The sequence below is a fragment of the Stegostoma tigrinum genome, unplaced genomic scaffold (genome assembly GCF_030684315.1).
Source record: "Stegostoma tigrinum isolate sSteTig4 unplaced genomic scaffold, sSteTig4.hap1 scaffold_237, whole genome shotgun sequence".
Taxonomy (NCBI): domain Eukaryota; kingdom Metazoa; phylum Chordata; class Chondrichthyes; order Orectolobiformes; family Stegostomatidae; genus Stegostoma; species Stegostoma tigrinum.
In genome coordinates this window covers 181,754-200,277 of record NW_026728171.1, presented here as the reverse complement: position 1 = coordinate 200,277, position 18,524 = coordinate 181,754, and the positions used below count along the sequence as shown (strand labels likewise).

Genomic DNA, 18,524 nt, shown 5'->3' with positions numbered 1-18,524 from the left:
TAACCAAACTCCTGCACAGCTCTTCAGCCATTTGCTTTCCTAACTGTCCCTTTAAGCTGCCATGCCATGTTCAGCAATCTGTGCACAAGCACCCCAAGATAACACCATTGCTCTGACCTTCCTGGTGTCCTGGCATCCATTGAAAGATTCCTTGCCATGTTAGTTCTTCCAAATTGCATTACCATACACTTATCAGTGTTAACACTCCATCTACCACTGACCTGCCCATTTGACCAATGTATAACTTTGGATTGAACTTGCTGTATTTTCCTGGACCCCACGAGCTTTTACCTTCTTTGCCAGGCTCCCATGTGAGACCCTGTCCAAGTCTTTGCTGAAATCTGTTTTCACTGCATCAATTCCCATCTACACACTCCGTCACCTCTTTGAAAGGATCATCTAGGTTTGTGAGGCATGACCTCCCTCTGACAAAGCTATGCTGACCGTTGCTGATCAAACCCCGCTTCTTTCCAAGGAAATTAAGCCTGCCGTTCAGAATATTCTCCAATATTTTCCTATCTACTGATGTGATACTCTCCAGACTGTAATACTCTGCTTTATGTTTGTCATGCATTTTGATAAGCGGAACTATGTTACTTGTTCTCCAGGTAATTCTTCTGATTTTAAATTCACCGGATCACCTTACATGTCCCCAGTCTCTGTTAATTCTGCTCAGGAATTGTGTGCCGTAATGCTCCTTCTCACATGTAAAAGGTGATGTGAATTTCTTGTTTAACACCTGACAATTGCTGTCCAGTTCAAACCATACATTTGCCTCTTCATCCCTCATGAGACCTGGTTTTCCCTGGATTTTCTCTTTCGCTCTGAGACACTTGTAGAAGATTTTGAGATTCTCCCTGATCCTAATCCTGGTCACCAGCGTTCTGTTGCCCTCTATTTGTTCTCTTAATTGCTATGACAAGATCCCCCTGCACACCATACATCATCATCATGGTGGTTTCTCGCGGATGACAGTCTCCCACTCTCAGGCTGAATCTCCGGGTGGCTGTCCAGACCGATGCAGCTACCGTAGGCTCTGTTGCACTTGGGGCAGAAGGCGGTCTTGGGAAGGGGTGAGGGGGTTGTTGATGTAGCTGCATGGCTTCCGCTGCTTCCAAATCAAGCCTCGAGGTGTTGATGCCTTCCCAGGTGCTCCTCAGGCGTCGGACCGTCTTCGGCCGGTGATTCTCGGTGTCTGCAGGAATGTTGCACTTCACCGTTGAGGCCTTGAGTTTATCACTGAGTGCTTCCTCTGCACATCTGGGTCTCGCCTGCTGTTTTGAAGCTGGGATTAGAACATGCGGGGAGTCTCGTGTCAGTCATACAGATGAAGTGTCCAGCCCATTGTGGCTGATCGAGGATGGTCAGTGCCTCAGTGCTGGGGATGTTGGCCTGGTTGACATTAGTGTGTCTACAGGGACTCTGTTGATTTATTCCCTTGATAACTGTTATACACCTCCCTTTTCCTTCTTATCTGATCCAAGAACAAAGAAAATTACAGCCCAGGAACAGGCCCTTCGACCCTCGAATCCTACGCCAATCGAGATCCTCTGTCTAAACCTGTCGTCTATTCTGTCAGGGTCTTTGCTCCCTGCCCATCCATGTACCTGTCCAGGTACATCTCAAAAGACCCTATCGTGTCTGCGTCTTCAAGCTCTGCTGGCAACGCATTCCAGGCACCCACCACCCTCTTCCTCAGGAACTTCCCTTGCATATCTCCTTGAAACTTTCCTCCTCTCGGTTTGAACTCATGACCCCTTGTAATTGAGTCAATAACTCTGGGGGAAAAAGCTTCTTGCTATCCACCTTGTCTGTATCCCTCATGATTTTGTAGCCCTCAATCAGGTTCCCCCCTCAATCTCCGTCTTTCTCATGAAAATAATCCGAATCTACTCAACCTCTCTTCATAGCTAGCACCCTCCATACCAGGCAACATCCTGGTTAACCTCCTCTGTACCCTCTCCAAAGCATCCACATTCTTTTGGTAATGAGGCGGCCAGAACTGGACGGAGTACTCCAAGTGTGGCCGAACCAAAGTCTTATACAACTGCAAAATGACCTGCCAACACTTGTACTCGATACCCCGTCCGATGAAGGAAAGCACACCATATGCCTTCTTAACCACTCTGTTGACCTGCATTGCCAACTTCATGGAACAATGGACCTGAACACCCAGATCTCCCTGAACATAAATTTTCAGGGAGAGGGGGAAGGCAGATTGAAGATGGACAGAGGGGAAGATAGGTGCAGAGGAGACAGACGAGCAATAAGGAAGGAGAGGAGCAAATATGAAGGAAGGCTAGCTAGTCATATTAGAAATCACAGTGAAAGCTTCTTTCAATACATAAGAAACAAACATGAGGCAAAAGTAGACACTGGGCCGCTCCAAATTGATGCTGGAAGGCTAGTGATGGGAGATAAGGAAGTAGCTGAAGGACTTAATAAGTACTTTGTGTCAGTCTTCACAGTGGAAGACATGAGTAGTATGCCAACAATTAGGGAGAGTCAGGGGGCAAAGTTGAGTATGGTAGGCATTAGAAAAGAGCAAGTGCTGGAAAAGCTAAAAAGTCTAAAAATTGCTAAATCTCCTGGCCCCGATGGGCTGCATTGTAGAGTTCTGAGGAAGGTGGCTGAGGAAATAGCAGAGGCTTTGGATGTGATCTTTCAAAAGTCCCAGATGATTAGAAAATTGCTGTTGTAACCCCCTTGTTTCAGAAAGGATCAAGGCAAAAGATGGAAAATTACAGGCCAATTAACCTGACCTCGGTAGTTGATAAAATTCTTGAATCATTGTCAAGGATGAGATTTTGAAATTCCTGGAAGTGCAGGGTCAGATTAGAACAAGTCAGCATGGATTTAGTAAGGGGAGGTCGTGCCTGCCAAACCTGTTAGAATTATTTGAAGAGGTAACAAGTATGTTAGACCGGGGAAACCCAGTAAATGTTGTCTATCTAGACTTCCAAAAGGCCTTTCATAAGTGTCTCACAGGAGGCTGCTGAGCAAGGTGAGGGCCCATGGTGTTTGAGATGAGCTACTGGCTTGGATTGAGGATTGGCTGTCTGATAGAAGGCAGAGAGTTGGGATAAAAGGCTGTTTTTCGGAATGGCAACCAGTGACGATTGGTGTCGCAGGTTTCGGTGTCGGGGCCGCAGCTGTTCACCTTACGTATTGATGATCTGGATGAAGGGACTGGGGTCATTCTGGCGAAGTTTTCCGATGATACGAAGATAGGTGGACAGGCAGGTAGTACTGAGGAGGTGGAGGGGCGGCAGAAAGAGTTAGACAGTTTAGGAGAGTGGTCCAGGAAATGACTGATGAAATTCAATGTGAGTAAATGTGGGGTTTTGCACTTTGGTAAGAAGAATACAGGCATGGACTATTTTCTAAATGGTGAGAAAATTCGTAAAGCTCAAGTACAAAGGAATCTAGAAGTGTTGGTCCAGGATTCTCTAAAGGTTAACTTGCAGGTAGAGTCCGTAATTAAGAAAGTGAATGTAATGTTGTCCTTTATCGCAAGAGGGTTGGAATATAAAAGCAGCGATGTGCTTCTGAGGCTTTATAAAGCTCTAGTTAAGCTCCATTTAGAATACCGTGTCCAATTTTGAGCCCCACAGCTCAGAAAGGACATACTAGCCCTGGAGCGTGTCCAGCGGAGATTCACACGGAATATCCCTGAAGTGGTAGGTTTGACATACGATGAACGGCTAAGGATCCTGGGATTGTACTCATCAGAGTTTAGAAGGTTGAGGGGAGATCTAATAGAAACTTACAACATAATGTCTGCCTTGGAAGGGGTGGACGCTAGGAAGTTGTTTCCGTGAGGCCGAGAGACGAGGACCCATGGGCACAGCCTTAAAATTAGAGGGGGTAAATTTCAAATGGAAATGAGATGACATTTGTAAAGCCAGAGAGTGGCGGGCTTGTGGAAATCATTGCCACGGAGTGCAGTCGGGGCCAGGACGTTGGATGCCTTCAAGGCAGAGATTGACAAATTCTTGATCTCACGAGGAATCAAGGGCAACGGGGAGAGTTCAGGGAAGTGGAGTTGAAATGCCCCTGAGCCATGATTTAAATGGTGGAGTGGACTTGATGGGCCGAATGGCCCTACTTCCACTCCGATGTCTTCTGGTCTTAAGTAAAAGGGGCGGACATGAAGCCAGTAGAGGTGAGTGTGGGTGTGGAGGTAGGGAGGGGATAGGTCAGTCTGGGGAGGACGGACAGGTCAAGGGGGCGGGAAGAGGTTAGTCGGTAGGGAATGGGGGTTTGGCTTGAGCTGGGAGGAAGGGAATCGGTAAGAGGAAGAACAGATTAGGGGACGAGCTGGGCTGGTTTTGGGATGCAGTGGTGGAAGGGGAGATTTTGGAGCTTGTGAAATCCACGTTGATACCATTGGTCTGCAGAGCTCCCAAGGCTCAGTTAAGGAAGGACAATAAACACTGGTCAGTCAGTCATACATCCAGCAAAAAAAGTTTATTTTTTTCAAAAAATAGGATGCATCTGTTAATCAAGTGGCAAAGCATTATCGAGTTTTGAGAAGATTTGTAGCTCAGGGTTGAGGTTCTGGATGTAAGATTGCTCACTGAGCTGGAAGGTTAGTTTGCAGACGTTTCGGCACCATTCCAGGTAAAATCATCAGTGAGCATCCGGAGTTAGGTCCCGCCTTCTCTTTAAGTGTTCCGGTTTCCTTGGGTTGGTGATGTCATTTCCGGTTCCTTTTCTCAGAGGATGGGAGATGGATTTGGCGCCAACGTGTTCTCCCGAGTGTAGTCTGTGTGTGGCATGAACTGCCAGAGGAGTGACAGAGGCTGTTATACTCACAGTATTTAGAAGTCACCTGCAGGGACACATGAATAGGAAGGGGCTGGAGGGATATGGGCTACAGGCTGGCAAACAGAACTAGTCAGTTACGGTATCTGGTCGGCCTGGAGGAGTTGGACTGAAGAGTCTGTTTGCCTGCTGTACAACTCGACGACTCTGTCTCTCTCTCTCCCATTTTCTCCAAACCCACCCCCCGCCACACACACACAATCTCTGTCTCTCCATCTCTCTGTGTGTGCCTCACTCTATGTCTCTGTCTCTCTCTGTCGTCTTGTCTCTGCCACCTCGCTGTGCACTTCTGTCTCTCTCCTCTCTCCGCTTTCACTCTGTCTCTTTGGTCTCTGTGTGCGCCCCTCTCTATCTCTCGTCTTGTATCTGGCTCCGTCTGTGTGTGCTCCTGCCGTTCTGTCTCCCCTGTCTCCTTGTCTCTCCGTCTCTCCCTGTGAACCTCTCTCTGTCCCCTCTCCCCCGCCCCTCTGTCTCTCTCTTCCTCTCTATCCGAGCCTCTCCACCCGCTCAGCAGGGAGCGTTGTGAGTTTTTTGAACGAAGTTTAAAAATCTCTATTTAAACCCAACCCATCCGCAATCAGACTGCATTTCTAATCCCCTCTCTCTCTCACTCACACACACACACACACACACACACACAGAGAGTCTGTCTCTTTCTCCCTCTCAGTCAATCCCCTTCCTCTCCTGTTCCGACTCACGCCTTCCCCCCCCTCCCTCGGCGACGAGTCCGCTGTCTGGATCCCTTTTCCCGGGAGGGTTCTGAGGACCCAGCTGTTCGGCAACGGGGATCATCGCACCACGCTCCCGTACCCCTACAACCTCCTGTTCTCCAGCGGCCTCCAGCATGACCACCGGGCTGGGAGCAGGCATCCGGGCTGCTGGAGCGCTCGCTGCTCAGTGGCTCGGCCCTGTGCCGGGAGCGGGGATCCGAGGGGGGAGAAGGCCTCTTCGCCCGGCGCCTGAGCACAGCTGCCTGGCACTGAGCCCGCGCTCCCCGAGCACCCGGCCGCAGGTCCGCGACGCCTTCCGTAGCTGAGCAGCCGACAACTATCTCCTACTGCAAGGTAAGCTGGGGGTGGTGGTTTGGGGTGAAGGGAGGGTTGGGGACATGAGCACGGTCCCTGTTTCACATCCTGCGCCGCTCCTATCCCAAAGCGAGGGGTTGGGAATGGATGTTTTGGGGTGAGAATTCCCCTCCCCGGGTGAGGGGAAGGCTGGGGACATTGGGAGGGTGTCTATTATCCAGCCTTGCGCGGGTTTCCGGAGCCGACCAGCCTGCAGCTCTCGTACTACATGGTAAAGGGAAGGAGGCGGATGGGATGGGGTCGGGGTTGGAGGATTGCCGTCCTGGAAGTGATTGGACATGGGGAGAGTCACTATTGTACAGCCCAGTGACTGAGTGGCCTACAGCTACTGCAAAAGTGTCGGATTAGGAGAGGGGTGTTGTAGGGAGGTTTGGGGTCACGGGCAGCGCCGCTTTCTGCAGCCGAACAGCCATCGCCACAAGATTGGATGGGAGGGGGTGTTTTAGGAGCGAAGGGATGCCACCTCCCCCTGCCGCTGTGGGAAGTAGGATCTTTATCGCACAGCCCTCCGTAGTCGAATAGCACCCCGGCGACAAGGTGAGAAGACAGGAGGGGCTCCCGGGGATGAGGGAAGGACACAACCACTGTCAGTATAAGGTTAGGGGGTGATCATACCCCTTCCTGGGGCTGAGGGGAGCTCCTGATGCCCTGCGCCAAGCGAACAGCCAAGATGGAGCCGCAGCTCTCCGACCTCAAGGGGACCCTGTCTCAGAGGCTGGAGCATTTCTAGCTGGAGCTCTGAGGGAAAGGGTCATCGCACCCAAAACGCTACCTCGGGACTTTTTCTTCACAGATGCTGAGCATTTCCAGCAACTTGTGTTTGCATTTCCACCCGGAGGTGGGTTTGTGGAGAGACACCATGGGACGGGAATGGGTGTGGGGTTTGATGGGGCAGTCACAGAGACTGTCGAGAGAGAGAGAGGCAACCCCTGCGTCAGGGTTTGGAAAATCTCCGGCATTTCTTCATTTCTCTCTCAGCCGAAGGCGCTGCGTGCTTTGGTTTCCTTTGCTCTTGTACTCTCTCCCCCTGTGAATAAAGCCAGAGTGAGTTTGTGGGCGGAGAGAGAGAGAGAAGGGACAGAAAGATGGAAATAAGGGAACATGACAAGGGAGTGAAATTAGAGCCAGCAGAGGTGAGAGAGGGGGAGAGAATCAGAGGGAGGGAGGAAGAGCAAGAAAACACAAACAAAGGAGAATGGGGGGTAACAAGGTGTTGATGTGGATGAACACAGCAGGACAAGCAGCATCAGAGGCTCAGGGAAGCTGATGTCAGAGATGATGGGAACTGCAGATGCTGGAGAATCCAAGATAATAAAATGTGAGGCTGGATGAACACAGCAGACCAAGCAGCATCTCAGGAGCACAAAAGCTGACGTTTCGGGCCTAGACCCTTCATCAGAGAGGGGGACGGGGTGAGGGTTCTGGAATAAATAGGGAGAGAGGGGGAGGCGGACCGAAGATGGAGAGAAAAGAAGATAGGTGGAGAGAGTATAGGTTGGGAGGTAGGGAGGGGATAGGTCAGTCCCGGGAAGACGGACAGGTCAAGGAGGTGGGATAAGGTTAGTAGATAGATGGGGGTGCGGCTTGGGGTGGGAGGAAGGGATGGGTGAGAGGAAGAACAGGTTCGGGAGGCAGAGACAGGTTGGACTGGTTTTGGGATGCAGTGGGTGGAGGGGAAGAGCTGGGCTGGTTGTGTGGTGCAGTGGGGGGAGGGGAAGAACTGGGCTGGTTTAGGGATGCGGTGGGGGAAGGGGAGATTTTGAAACTGGTGAAGTCCGCATTGATACCATTAGGCTGCAGGGTTCCCAGGCGGAATATGAGTTGCTGTTCCTGCAACCTTCGGGTGGCTGGTATCATTGTGGCACTGCAGGAGGCCCATGATGGACATGTCATCTAAAGAATGGGAGGGGGAGTGGAAATGGTTTGCGACTGGGAGGTGCAGTTGTTTGTTGCGAACTGAGCGGAGGTGTTCTGCAAAGCGGTCCCCAAGCCTCCGCTTGGTTTCCCCAATGTAGAGGAAGCCACACCGGGTACAGTGGATGCAGTATACCACATTGGCAGATGTGCAGGTGAACCTCTGCTTAATGTGGAATGTCATCTTGGGGCCTGGGATAGGGGTGAGGGAGGTGGTGTGGGGGCAAGTGTAGCATTTCCTGCGGTTGCAGGGGAAGGTGCCGGGTGTGGTGGGGTTGGAGGGCAGTGTGGAGCGAACAAGGGAGTCATGGAGAGAGTGGTCTCTCCGGAAGGCAGACAGGGGTGGGGATGGAAAAATGTCTTGGGTGGCGGGGTCGGATTGTAGATGGCGGAAGTGTTGGAGGATGATGCGTTGTATCCGGAGGTTGGTGGGGTGGTGTGTGAGAACGAGGGGTATCCTCTTTGGGCGGTTGTGGCGGGGGCGGGGTGTGAGGGATGTGTTGCGGGAAATACGGGAGACGCGGTCACGGGCGTTCTCGATCACTGTGGGGGGAAAGTTGCGCTCCTTGAAGAACTTGGACATCTGGGATGTGCGGGAGTGGAATGTCTTATTGTGGGAGCAGATGCGGCGGAGGCGGAGGAATTGGGAATATGGGATGGAATTTTTGCAGGAGGGTGGGTGGGAGGAGGTGTATTCTAGGTAGCTGTGGGAGTCGGTGGGCTTGAAATGGACATCAGTTACAAGCTGGTTGCCTGAGATGGAGACTGAGAGGTCCAGGAAGGTGAGGGATGTGCTGGAGATGGCCCAGGTGAACTGAAGGTTGGGGTGGAAGGTGTTGGTGAAGTGGATGAACTGTTCGAGCTCCTCTGGGGAGCAAGAGGCGGCGCCGATACAGTCATCAGTGTACCGGAGGAAGAGGTGGGGTTTGGGTCCTGTGTAGGTGCGGAAGAGGGACTGTTCCACGTAACCTACAAAGAGGCAGGCATAGCTGGGGCCCATGCGGCTGCCCATGGCCACCCCCTTAGTCTGTAGGAAGTGGGAGGAGTCAAAAGAGAAGTTGTTGAGGGTGAGGACGAGTTCGGCTAGGCCGATGAGGGTGTCGGGGGATGGGGACTGGTCGGGCCTGCGGGACAGGAAGAAGCGGAGGGCCTGGAGGCCATCTGCATGCAGAATGCAGGTGTATAGGGACTGGACGTCCATGGTGAAGATGAGGTGTTGGGGGCCAGGGAATTTGACATCCTGGAGGAGGTGGAGGGCGTGGGTGGTGTCACGGACGTAGGTAGGGAGTTCCTGGACCAAAGGGGAGAAAATGGAGTCCAGATAGGTGGAGATGAGTTCGGTGGGGCAGGAACAGGCTGAGACGATGGGTCGACCAGGGCAGGCAGGTTTGTGGATTTTGGGAAGGAGATAGAAACGGGCCATGCGGGGTTGGGGAACAATGAGGTTGGAGGCTGTGGGTGGGAGGTCCCCAGAGGTGATGAGGTCATGAATGGTATTGGAGATGATGGTTTGGTGCTCGGGTGTGGGGTCATGAGCGAGGGGGCAGTAGGAGGTGGTGTCGGAGCGTTGGCGTCCGGCCTCGTCGATGTAGAGGTCAGTGCGCCATACTACCACTACGCCACCGTTGTCTGCGGGTTTGATGGTGAGGTTGGGGTTGGAGCGGAGGGCTGCCCGTTCTTCAGGGGAGATGTTGGAGTGGGTGAGAGGGGTGAAGAGATTGAGGCGGTTAATGTCTCGACGGCAGTTGGAGATGAAGAGGTCGAGGGAGGTTAGGAGGCCTGGGGGTGGTGTCCAGGAGGAGGACTTGTGTTGGAAGAGGGTGAAGGCGTCAGTGGAGGGAGTTTTAGGCTCCCAGTTGAAGAAGTAGGCGTGGATGCGAAGATGGCGGAAAAACTGCTCTATGTCCAATCGTGACTGGTATTGGTTGATTTGTGGTTGTACGGGGACAAAGGTGAGCCCCCTACTGAGGACTGACCGTTCGTCCTCAGTCAGTGGGAGGTCTGGGGAGACGGTGAACATGTGGCAGGGCTCAGTGTGGCTGTCTCCTCTGGGGTTGCTGGCTGTGGAGGCTGTGGGCGGAGCGATGAGGTCGTCGGCCGTGGGCGGGGTTCCGTCGGCCGTGGGCGGGGTTCCGTCGGCGGTTGGTGTATCGGGGGAGGCGGCAGCAGCTGCGGTGAGGGTGGTGTGTGAGGTGTTGTACCTGGAAGTGGAGGTGGTGAGTGCAGCAGCGGTTCCGGAAGTGGTGTCGCCGGCGGAGGCGGATGTGACGTCATCGGTGGGGTCTCCGGCCGTGTCTTCATGGTCAATGGCGGCGGGGCAGGTACAGACTCGGGATTTGGGAGGCGCAGGAATCCTCTTGTGGGTGGCAGGGGCCCGTGAGTTGGTTGTACTTACGATTTTTGGTGTCCAGTAAAGCTGAGTGGAACTGGGTGTTCAGTCTGTGGAACCTGCGGCGGATAAAAAACAGCAGGGGTCCTTTGCAGGTCTGGGAGAGGAGGCTCTGAGCTGGGGCAGGCTGGATTGCAGTGTGTGGAGGTGCCGGCGCATGGCTGCGAGTGTCTGTTTCAGGAGTCGCAGGGAGAAACGCTTATCTAGGGTCTGAATATTCTGGGTGTCGAGGTGATGTCAGCGTGTCTGCTGTGTTCATTTCCCTTCCTCCTTACGCCCCCACCTCGTCCTGCTCCTTCCCCCCCGCCTCGTCCTGCTCCCTTCCCCCCCCCGTCCTGCTCCCTCCCCCCCCCCCTCGTCCTGCTCCCTTCTCCCCCCCTCGTCCTGCTCCCTTCTCCCCCCCTCGTGCGGCGCCCTTCTCCCCCCCTCGTGCGGCGCCCTTCTCCCCCCCTCGTGCCGCGCCCTTCTCCCCCCCTCGTCCCGCGCCCTTCTCCCCCCCTCGTCCCGCGCCCTTCTCCCCCCCTGTATTGATCTCATCTTTGACTCAATACAAAAAACCAAAAAAATGAAACCCAATGAGATGAATTTTGGATCAGTAATTATACATGGCATAATTGGACAAAAAATGCACTGTTGTTAAAATAATTAGCAATTCAACCAGAAAGGCCACTAATGTGAATCATTTGAAATTACTTAATTGTATAGTTTTAGTATTTGACCACAAGATGGAGAATTCTGTTCAGGTGATGTTGTAGCTAGAAGATAGAAAGATGATAGAAATGTTTGGAGAGATATCGGCCAAGCACAGGCAGGTGGAACTAGTTGAGTTTGGGATTGTGATCAGCATAGACTGGTTGGACCAAAGGATCTTTTTTCATGCTGTATGACTCTATGAAACTCAAGCTTAATTGTTCGAAACTCACATTCAGACATATCTAACCTTTATCATAATCTTACAGAAAGATAGCGACTTTATCCCTCAGAATTGCAGACTCTTTAATTTTACATCCTCAAAGACATTTAGCAGCGATAGCATGGATTATAGAGTGAGTTGAGTAGATTGGTTCATTATTAATTCTTAACTGAATTTGATTTATTTTACATTTTTAGACAACATCAGGTGAAGATGTGCGTGATTTTAGCAAGGTGCTGAAAAATAAGTTCAGATCAAAGAAATACTTTGCCAAACATCCTCGCTTGGGTTATTTACCAGTACAAACAGTTCTAGAAGGCGAGAACCTTGAGACGTAAGTTTATTGATGTGCGATTTACTAATGTATCAATGCCCATTTGGGAGTTGACAAATATTGCAGCATTATTCATTCTGCAGCTTTGCAGGAGAGTGAGGTTGTCCATTTGCGCATATGTCAGAAGTACACAATACAAAAACAAGGGGGGCTTAACTGATATCATTGGTCCTCTCGCCTTCAAAACAGTGTAGTTCCTCAGAGAGTACATTTGCTGAGGACTTGTTGATACTGTCACTAACGTGCAACCTTCCTTGATATCTTTCTCTGTCCTCCAGTTCTGTCTTTAAAAACTACAATCAATTACTCTCTCCTGAAAAGAACCTTTGGCTGAACATAGAACAAAGAACAGTACAGGCCCTTCGGCCCACGATGTTGTGCCGTCCTATTATCCCATTAAGATCAAACTACCCTGCATACCCTTCATTTTACTGTCCTTCATGTGCCTATCCAAGAGTCGCTTAAAAGCCTCTAAATGTATCTGACTCCATTACCACTGCCAGCAGCGCATTCCACACACCCGCCACTCTCTGTGTAAAGAACTTAGGTCTGACATCTCCCCTGTTCCTTCCTCCAGTCACCTTAAAATTTCTCCCCCTCGTGATAGTCATTTCTGCTCTGGGAAAAAATCTCTGACTATCCACTCCAGCTATGCCTCTCATCATCTTGTATACCTCTATCAAGTCACCTCTCATTCTTCTTTGCTCCAATGAAAAAAGTCCTCGCCCCCTCAACCCTTCCTCATAAGACCTGCCGTCCATTCCATGCAGCATCCTGCTAAATCTCCTCTGCACCCTCTCTAAAGCTTCCACATCCTCCCTGTAATGAAGCGACCAGAACTGAAGGCAATATTCCAAGCGCTGCTCCATCCCCATGAACGAATGCTGGATTCCAAATCTCTTTCCTCTTGATGCTTTAAATTCATTGCTGTCTTTCGTGTAATTTCATACTTGAATTCACCGGATCAACTTGCCCCTGCATTTCTGAGACGCTCACAGGGACCGGCCCCCGCAGCCCTCTCCCACTCACGGCGATTTGCCTCCGCAGCCCTCTCCCGCTGGCGGCAACCGGCCCCCGCAGCCCTGTCCCGCTCACTGCGATTTGCCCCCTGCAGCCCTGTCCTGCTCACGGGGACGGGCCCCCTGCAGCCCTATCCCGCTCAGGGGGACCGGCCCCCGCAGTACAGTCCTGCTCACGGGGACCTGCCCCCGCAGCACTGGCCCGCTCACGGCGATTTGCCCCCGCAGTCCTGACCCGCTCACGGCGATTTTCCCCCGCAGTCCTGACCCGCCCCCGCAGCCCTGTCCCCCTCAGAGGGACGGCCCCCCGCGGCCCTGTCCCGCCCACGGGCCCCGGCCCCCCGCAGCCCTGTCCCGCCCACGGGCCCCGGCCCCCCGCAGCCCTGTCCCGCCCACGGGCCCCGGCCCCCCGCAGCCCTGTCCCGCCCACGGGCCCCGGCCCCCCGGTCGGCATGGAGTAGTTGGACTGAAGGGTCTGTTTCACTGCTGTACAACTCTACGACTCTGCCTCTTTCTCTCTCTCTCCCATTTTCTCCAAACCCACCCCCTGCCCCACACACACAATCTCTGTCCCTCCATCTCTCTGTGTGTGCCTCACTCTATGTCTCTGTATCTCTCTCTCTGTCGTCTTGTCTCTGCCACTTCGCTGTGCACTTCTCTGTCTCTTTGGTCTGTGTGTGTGTGCGCCCCTCTGTCTCTCCTCTTGTCTCTGCCTCCCTCTGTGTGTGCTTCTGCCGTTCTCTCTCCCCTGTCTCTCCGTCTCTCCCTGTGACCTCTCTCTGCCCCCTCTCCCCCGCCCCCCTATCTTTCCCTGTGTCTCTCTTCCTCTCTGTCCGAGCCTCTCCACTCGCTCAGCAGGCAGCGTTCTGGGTTTCGTTCGAACAAAGTTTAAAAATCTCAGTTTAAACCCAACCCATCCACAATCAGACTGCATTTCTAATCCCCTCTCTCTCTCACACACACTCTGTCTCTTTCTCCCTCGCAGTCAATCCCCTTCCTCTCCTGTTCCTACTCACGCCTTTTTCCCCCTCTCCCTCGGCGACGAGTCCGCTGTCTGGATCCCTTTTCCCGGGAGGGGCTGAGGACCCAGGGTTTCGGCAGCGGGGATCATCGCACCACGCTCCTGGACCCCTACAACCCCCTGTTCTCCAGCGGCCTCCAGCATGACCACCGGGCTAGGAGCAGGCATCCGGGCTGCTGGAGCGCTCGCTGCTCATTGGCTCGGCCTTGCGCCGCCTTTGCCAGGAGCGGGGATCTGAGGTGGGAGAAGGCCTCTTTGCCCGGCTCCTGGGCACAGCTACCTGCCTGAACAGCTGCCTGGCACCGAGCCTGCGCTCCCCGAGTACCTGGCCGCGTTACGCGACGCCTTCCGTGGCTGAGCAGCCGACAACAATCTCCGACTGCAAGGTCACAGCGGGGTTTGGGGTGAAGGGAGGACTGGGGACATGAGCACGATCCCTGTTTCACACCCTGCGCCGCTCCTATCACAAAGCGAGGGGTTGGGAATGTATGTTTTGGGGGTGAGAATACCCCTCCCCGGGTGAGGGGAAGGCTGGGGACATTGGGAGGGTGTCTATTATACAGCCCTGCGCGGGTTTCCGTAGCAGAACTGCCTACAGCTCTCCGACTACAAGGTAAAGGGAAGGAGCGGGATGGGATGGGGTAGGCGTTGGAGGAGAGCCGTCCTGGAAGCGAGGGGACATGGGGAGAGTCACTATCGCACAGCCCTGTGACTGAGTGGCCTACAGCTACTGCAAAAGGGTCGTGGTGGGGGTTGGGTTCGGAGAGGGGTGTTGTCGGGAGGTTTGGGGTCATGGGCAGCGCTGCTTTCTGCAGCCGAACAGCCACTGCCACAAGATGAGATGGGAGGAGGTTGAGGAGTGAAGGGATGCCCCCTTCCCCCGCGGCTGTGGGAAGTGGGCTCTTTATCGCACCGCCCTCCGTAGCCAAATAGCACTCCGACGACCAGGTGAGAAGGCAAGAGGGGCTCCCGGGGATGAGGGAAGAACACAACCACTGTCAGTATAAGGTTAGGGGGTGAACATATCCCTTCCTGGGGCTGAGGGGAGCTCTTGATGCCCTGCGCCAAGCGAACAGCCGAGATCGACCCGCAGCTCTCCGACTACAAGGGGACCCTGTCCCAGAGGCTGGAGCATTTCTAGCCGGAGCTCGGAGAGAAAGGGTCATCGCACCCAAAATGCTACCTCGGTACTTTTTCTTCACAGATGCTGAGCATTTCCAGCAACTTGTGTTTGCATTTCTACCCGGAGGTGGGTTTGTGGAGAGTCACCATGGGACGCGAATGGGTGTGGGGTTGGGTGAGGCAGTGACAGAGACTGTCGAGAGAGAGGGAGAGAGGCAACTCCTGTGTCACGGTTTGGAAAATCTCTGGCAGTTCTTAATTTCCCTCTCAGCCGAAGGCGCTGTGTGCTTTGGTTTCCTTTCCTCTTGTACTCTCTCCCCCTGTTCATAAAGCCAGAGTGAGAGAGAGTGAATTTGTGGTGGGAGAGAGAAAAGGAACAGAAAGATGGAAATAAAGGAGCATGACAAGGGAGTGAAATTAGGGCCAGCAGAGGTGAGAGAGGGGGTGAGAATCAGAGGGAGGGAGGAAGAGCAAGAAAACACAAACGAAGGAGAATGGGAGGTAACGAGGTGTTCGTGAGCATGAACACAGCAGGACATGCAGCATCAGAGGCCAGGGAAGCTGATGTCAGGATGTCTGCTGTGTTCAACTCCTCCCCCCCCACTCCCCGCTCCTCCTCCTCCTTCCCCACCGTCCTCCTTCTCCTTCCCCTTCCCCACCGTCCTCCTTCTCCTTCCCCTTCCCGACCGTCGTCCTTCTCCTTCCCCTTCCCCCCCGTCCTACTTCTCCTTCTTCCCCCGTCGTCCTCCTCCTTCCCCCCCCGCCACCGTCGTCCTCCTCCTTCTCCCTCCCCCACCGTCGTCCTCCTCCTTCCCCCCACCACCGTCGTCCTCCTCCTTCCCCCCCCCCCACCGTCGTCCTCCTCCTTCCCCCCTCCACCGTCGTCCTTCTCCTTCCCCCCCCCTCCCCGGTCCTCCTCCTCCTCCCCCCACCCCCCGGTCCTCCTCCTCCTCCTCCCCCCCCCCTCCCCGGTCCTCCTCCTCCTCCTTCCCCCCCGACCCCGGCCCTCCTCCTCCTCCTTCCCCCCCCCGCCCGGCCGCCGCCCTCCTTCTCTCTCCTCCCCCGTCCTCCTCCTCCTTCCCCACCCCCGTCCTCCTTCTCCTTCCCCCACCCCCCCCACCCCGTCCTCCTGCTCCTTGCCCCGTCCATTCATCCATCCATTCCTCCCTCCCTCCCTCCCTCCCTCCAGCGATCCATTCCTCCTTCCCTCCAGTCAGTCAAAACAACAAAGCAAATTTCAGCACACGAACAGGCCCTTTTGCCCTCCAAGCCTGCGCCGATCAAGATCCTCTGTCTAACCTCTCACCTGTTTGCTCACGTTCTGTGTCCATTTGCTCCCTGCCCGTCCGTGTACCTGTCCAAATATATCTTAAAAGATGCTAATGTGTCTGCGTCGCCCACCTCCACTGGCAATGCGTTCCAGGTGCCCACCAACCTCTCTGTAAAGAACTTTCCATGCATATCTCCCCTAAATTTTCCTCCTCTCACTTTAAACTCATGACCCCTAGTAATTGAGTCCTCCGCTCTGGGTGGCAAAAGCTTTTTGCTCTTCACCCTGTCTATACCCTCATGATTTTGTCGACCTCAATCAGGTCCCCCCCAATCTCCATCTTTCTCATGAAAATAATCCTAATCTACTCAACCTCTCTTTGTAGCTAGCACCCTCCTTACCAGGCAACATCCTGGTGAACCTCCTCTGTACCCTGTCCAAAGCGTTCACGTCCTTTTGGTAATGGACACAGTACTGTAAATGTGGCCGAACCAAAGTCCGATACAACTGCAACATGACCTGCCAACTCTTGTACTCAATACCCCGTCCAATGCCATATGCCGCCTTGACCACGCTATTGACCTGTATTGTCACCTTCAGGGAACAATGGACCTGAACGCCCAGATCTCTCTGTTCATCAATTTTCCCCATTTACTGTATAGTTTGTCCTTGAATGTGATCTTCCAAAATGCATCACCTCGCGTTTGCCTGGATTGAACTCCATCTGCCATTTATCTTCCCAACTCTCCAGTCTATCTATGTTCTGCTGTAACCTCTGATCGTCCTCTTCACTATCGGCTTCTCCATTCCTCCCTTATAAGGTGATGAGTCAAGACTTAGGAGGCATAGAATGGGTTAGCAAAATGCAGGGGATGGGGACAATTGAATTGTGGAGCTGGTTTAAGGAACAGATATTGCGTGTTCTTGATAGGCACGTCCCTGTCAGGCAGGGAGGAAGCGATAAGCTAAGGGAACTGTGGTTAACTAAAAAAAACTTGTATCTCTAGTTAAGCAGAAGAGGGAGGCTGATGTGATGATGAGACCAGATGGTTCAGATGAGGTGATGGAGAGCTACAGATTAGCTGGGAAGGATTTAAAGAGAGAGTTAAGAAGAGCAAGGAGGGTGCATGAGCAGACATTGGCAGGTAAATAAAGGAGAACCCGAAAGCTTTCGATAGGTATGTGAGGAATAAGAGGATGTCTGGGGTAGGCATAGGGCCAGTCCAAGACAGAAGTGGGAAGTTGTGTGTGGACGCTGTGGAGATTGGAGAGGTGCTAAATGAATATTTCTCATCTGTTTTCACTGAGGGACAGGAGAATATTGTAGAGGAGGTGACTGAGTTAGAGGCACTAGAATTGAAAGGGTTAAGGTTAGTAAGGAGGAAGTGTTATCAATTCGACAAGGTGTGAAGGTAGATAAAACCCCTGGGCCTGATGGGATTTTTCCGAGGATTGCCTGGGAAGCGAGGGAGGAGGTGGTGGAGCCTTTGGCCTTGATCTTGGAGTCCTCATTGTCTACAGGTTTCGTACCAGAGGAGTGGAGGATTGCAAATGTTGTGCCCTTGTTCAAGAGGGGTAGTAGGAATGACCCAGGCAATTATAGACCTGTGAGCCTTGGGTGTGTTGGAGGAAAAATTTTGGAAAGGATTATAAGAGATAGGATTTATAATCATCTAGCAAGTAACAATGTGATTGGAGATAGTCAACATGGATACGTCAAGGGCAGGTCGTGTCTCAGAAACTTCATTGAATTTTTTGAGAAGGTGACCAAACATGTGGATGACGGTCGGGCAGTTGGCGTGGTGTACATGGACTTCAGTAAAGCCTTTGATAAGTTTCCCCGTGGTAGGCTATTGGAGAAAATACAGAGGCACAGGATTGAGGGAGATTTAGCCATTTGGATTAGAAACTGGCTTTCGGTAAGAAGGCAACGAGTGCTGGTTGATGGAGAATATTCAGCCTGGAGTCTGATTACTAGTGGTGTGTCTCAAGGATTTGTTGTGAGACCACTGCTGTTTGTCATTTGTGTAAATGACTTGGACGCAGGCATTGGTGGATGGGTTAGTAAGTTTGCATATGACACTAAAGTTGGTGGAGTGGTGGACATTGTGGAAGAATGTTGCATGTTGTAGGGAGAATTGGATAAACTGCAGAATTGTCCCTAAAGTTGGCAAATGGAGATTAATACGGATAAATGTGAGGTGATTCACTTTGGGAGGACTAATAGGAAGGCAGAACACCGAGTCAAGGGAAAGATTCTTGACAGTGTAGGTGAGCAGAGGGATCTTGGTGTCCATGTGCATAGATTCCTGAAAATTGCTACCCAGGTAGATGGTGCTGTTCAGGAGTCTGATGGTGTGTTAGGTTGCAATGGTAGAAGGATTGAGTTCCGGAGACGTGATGTCATGCTGCAACTTACAAACACTAGTGCGGCCTCGGAATCGTTGGAACAGGTGCAGAGGAGGTTGACCAGGATGTTGCCTGGTCTGGAGCGAAGGTCTTGTGAAGAAAGGCTGAGGATCTTGGGTCTGTTCTCATTGGAGAGAAGGAGGCTAAGAGGGAGTTTAATAGAGATAATATAAGATGATCAGTGGTTTAGATAGGGTGGACAGTGAGAGTCTTCTTCCGAG

At 52.7% G+C, this 18,524-nt stretch overlaps 1 protein-coding gene across 9 annotated transcripts in view; it reads left to right on the top strand.

Moving 5' to 3' along the window:
* The first annotated feature begins 9,825 nt into the window (after window positions 1-9,825).
* Window positions 9,826-18,524, top strand: part of LOC132207983 (dystrophin-related protein 2-like) — a 147,450-nt gene continuing 138,751 nt past the window's right edge. For 4 of the 9 annotated variants that reach the window (XR_009444072.1, XR_009444074.1, XR_009444073.1 and 1 more), the window contains exons 1-2: window positions 9,826-10,147; window positions 11,326-11,462. Coding sequence is in view for 1 of the 9 variants with exons in the window: in XM_059643759.1 (XP_059499742.1) it covers window positions 9,845-10,147; window positions 11,326-11,462 (440 nt within the window). In the remaining 8 variants the exon portion in view is untranslated. The remainder of the gene's footprint in view (window positions 10,148-11,325; window positions 11,463-18,524) is intronic. The other 5 variants (XR_009444076.1, XR_009444077.1, XR_009444075.1 and 2 more) reach the window with 4 other exon arrangements.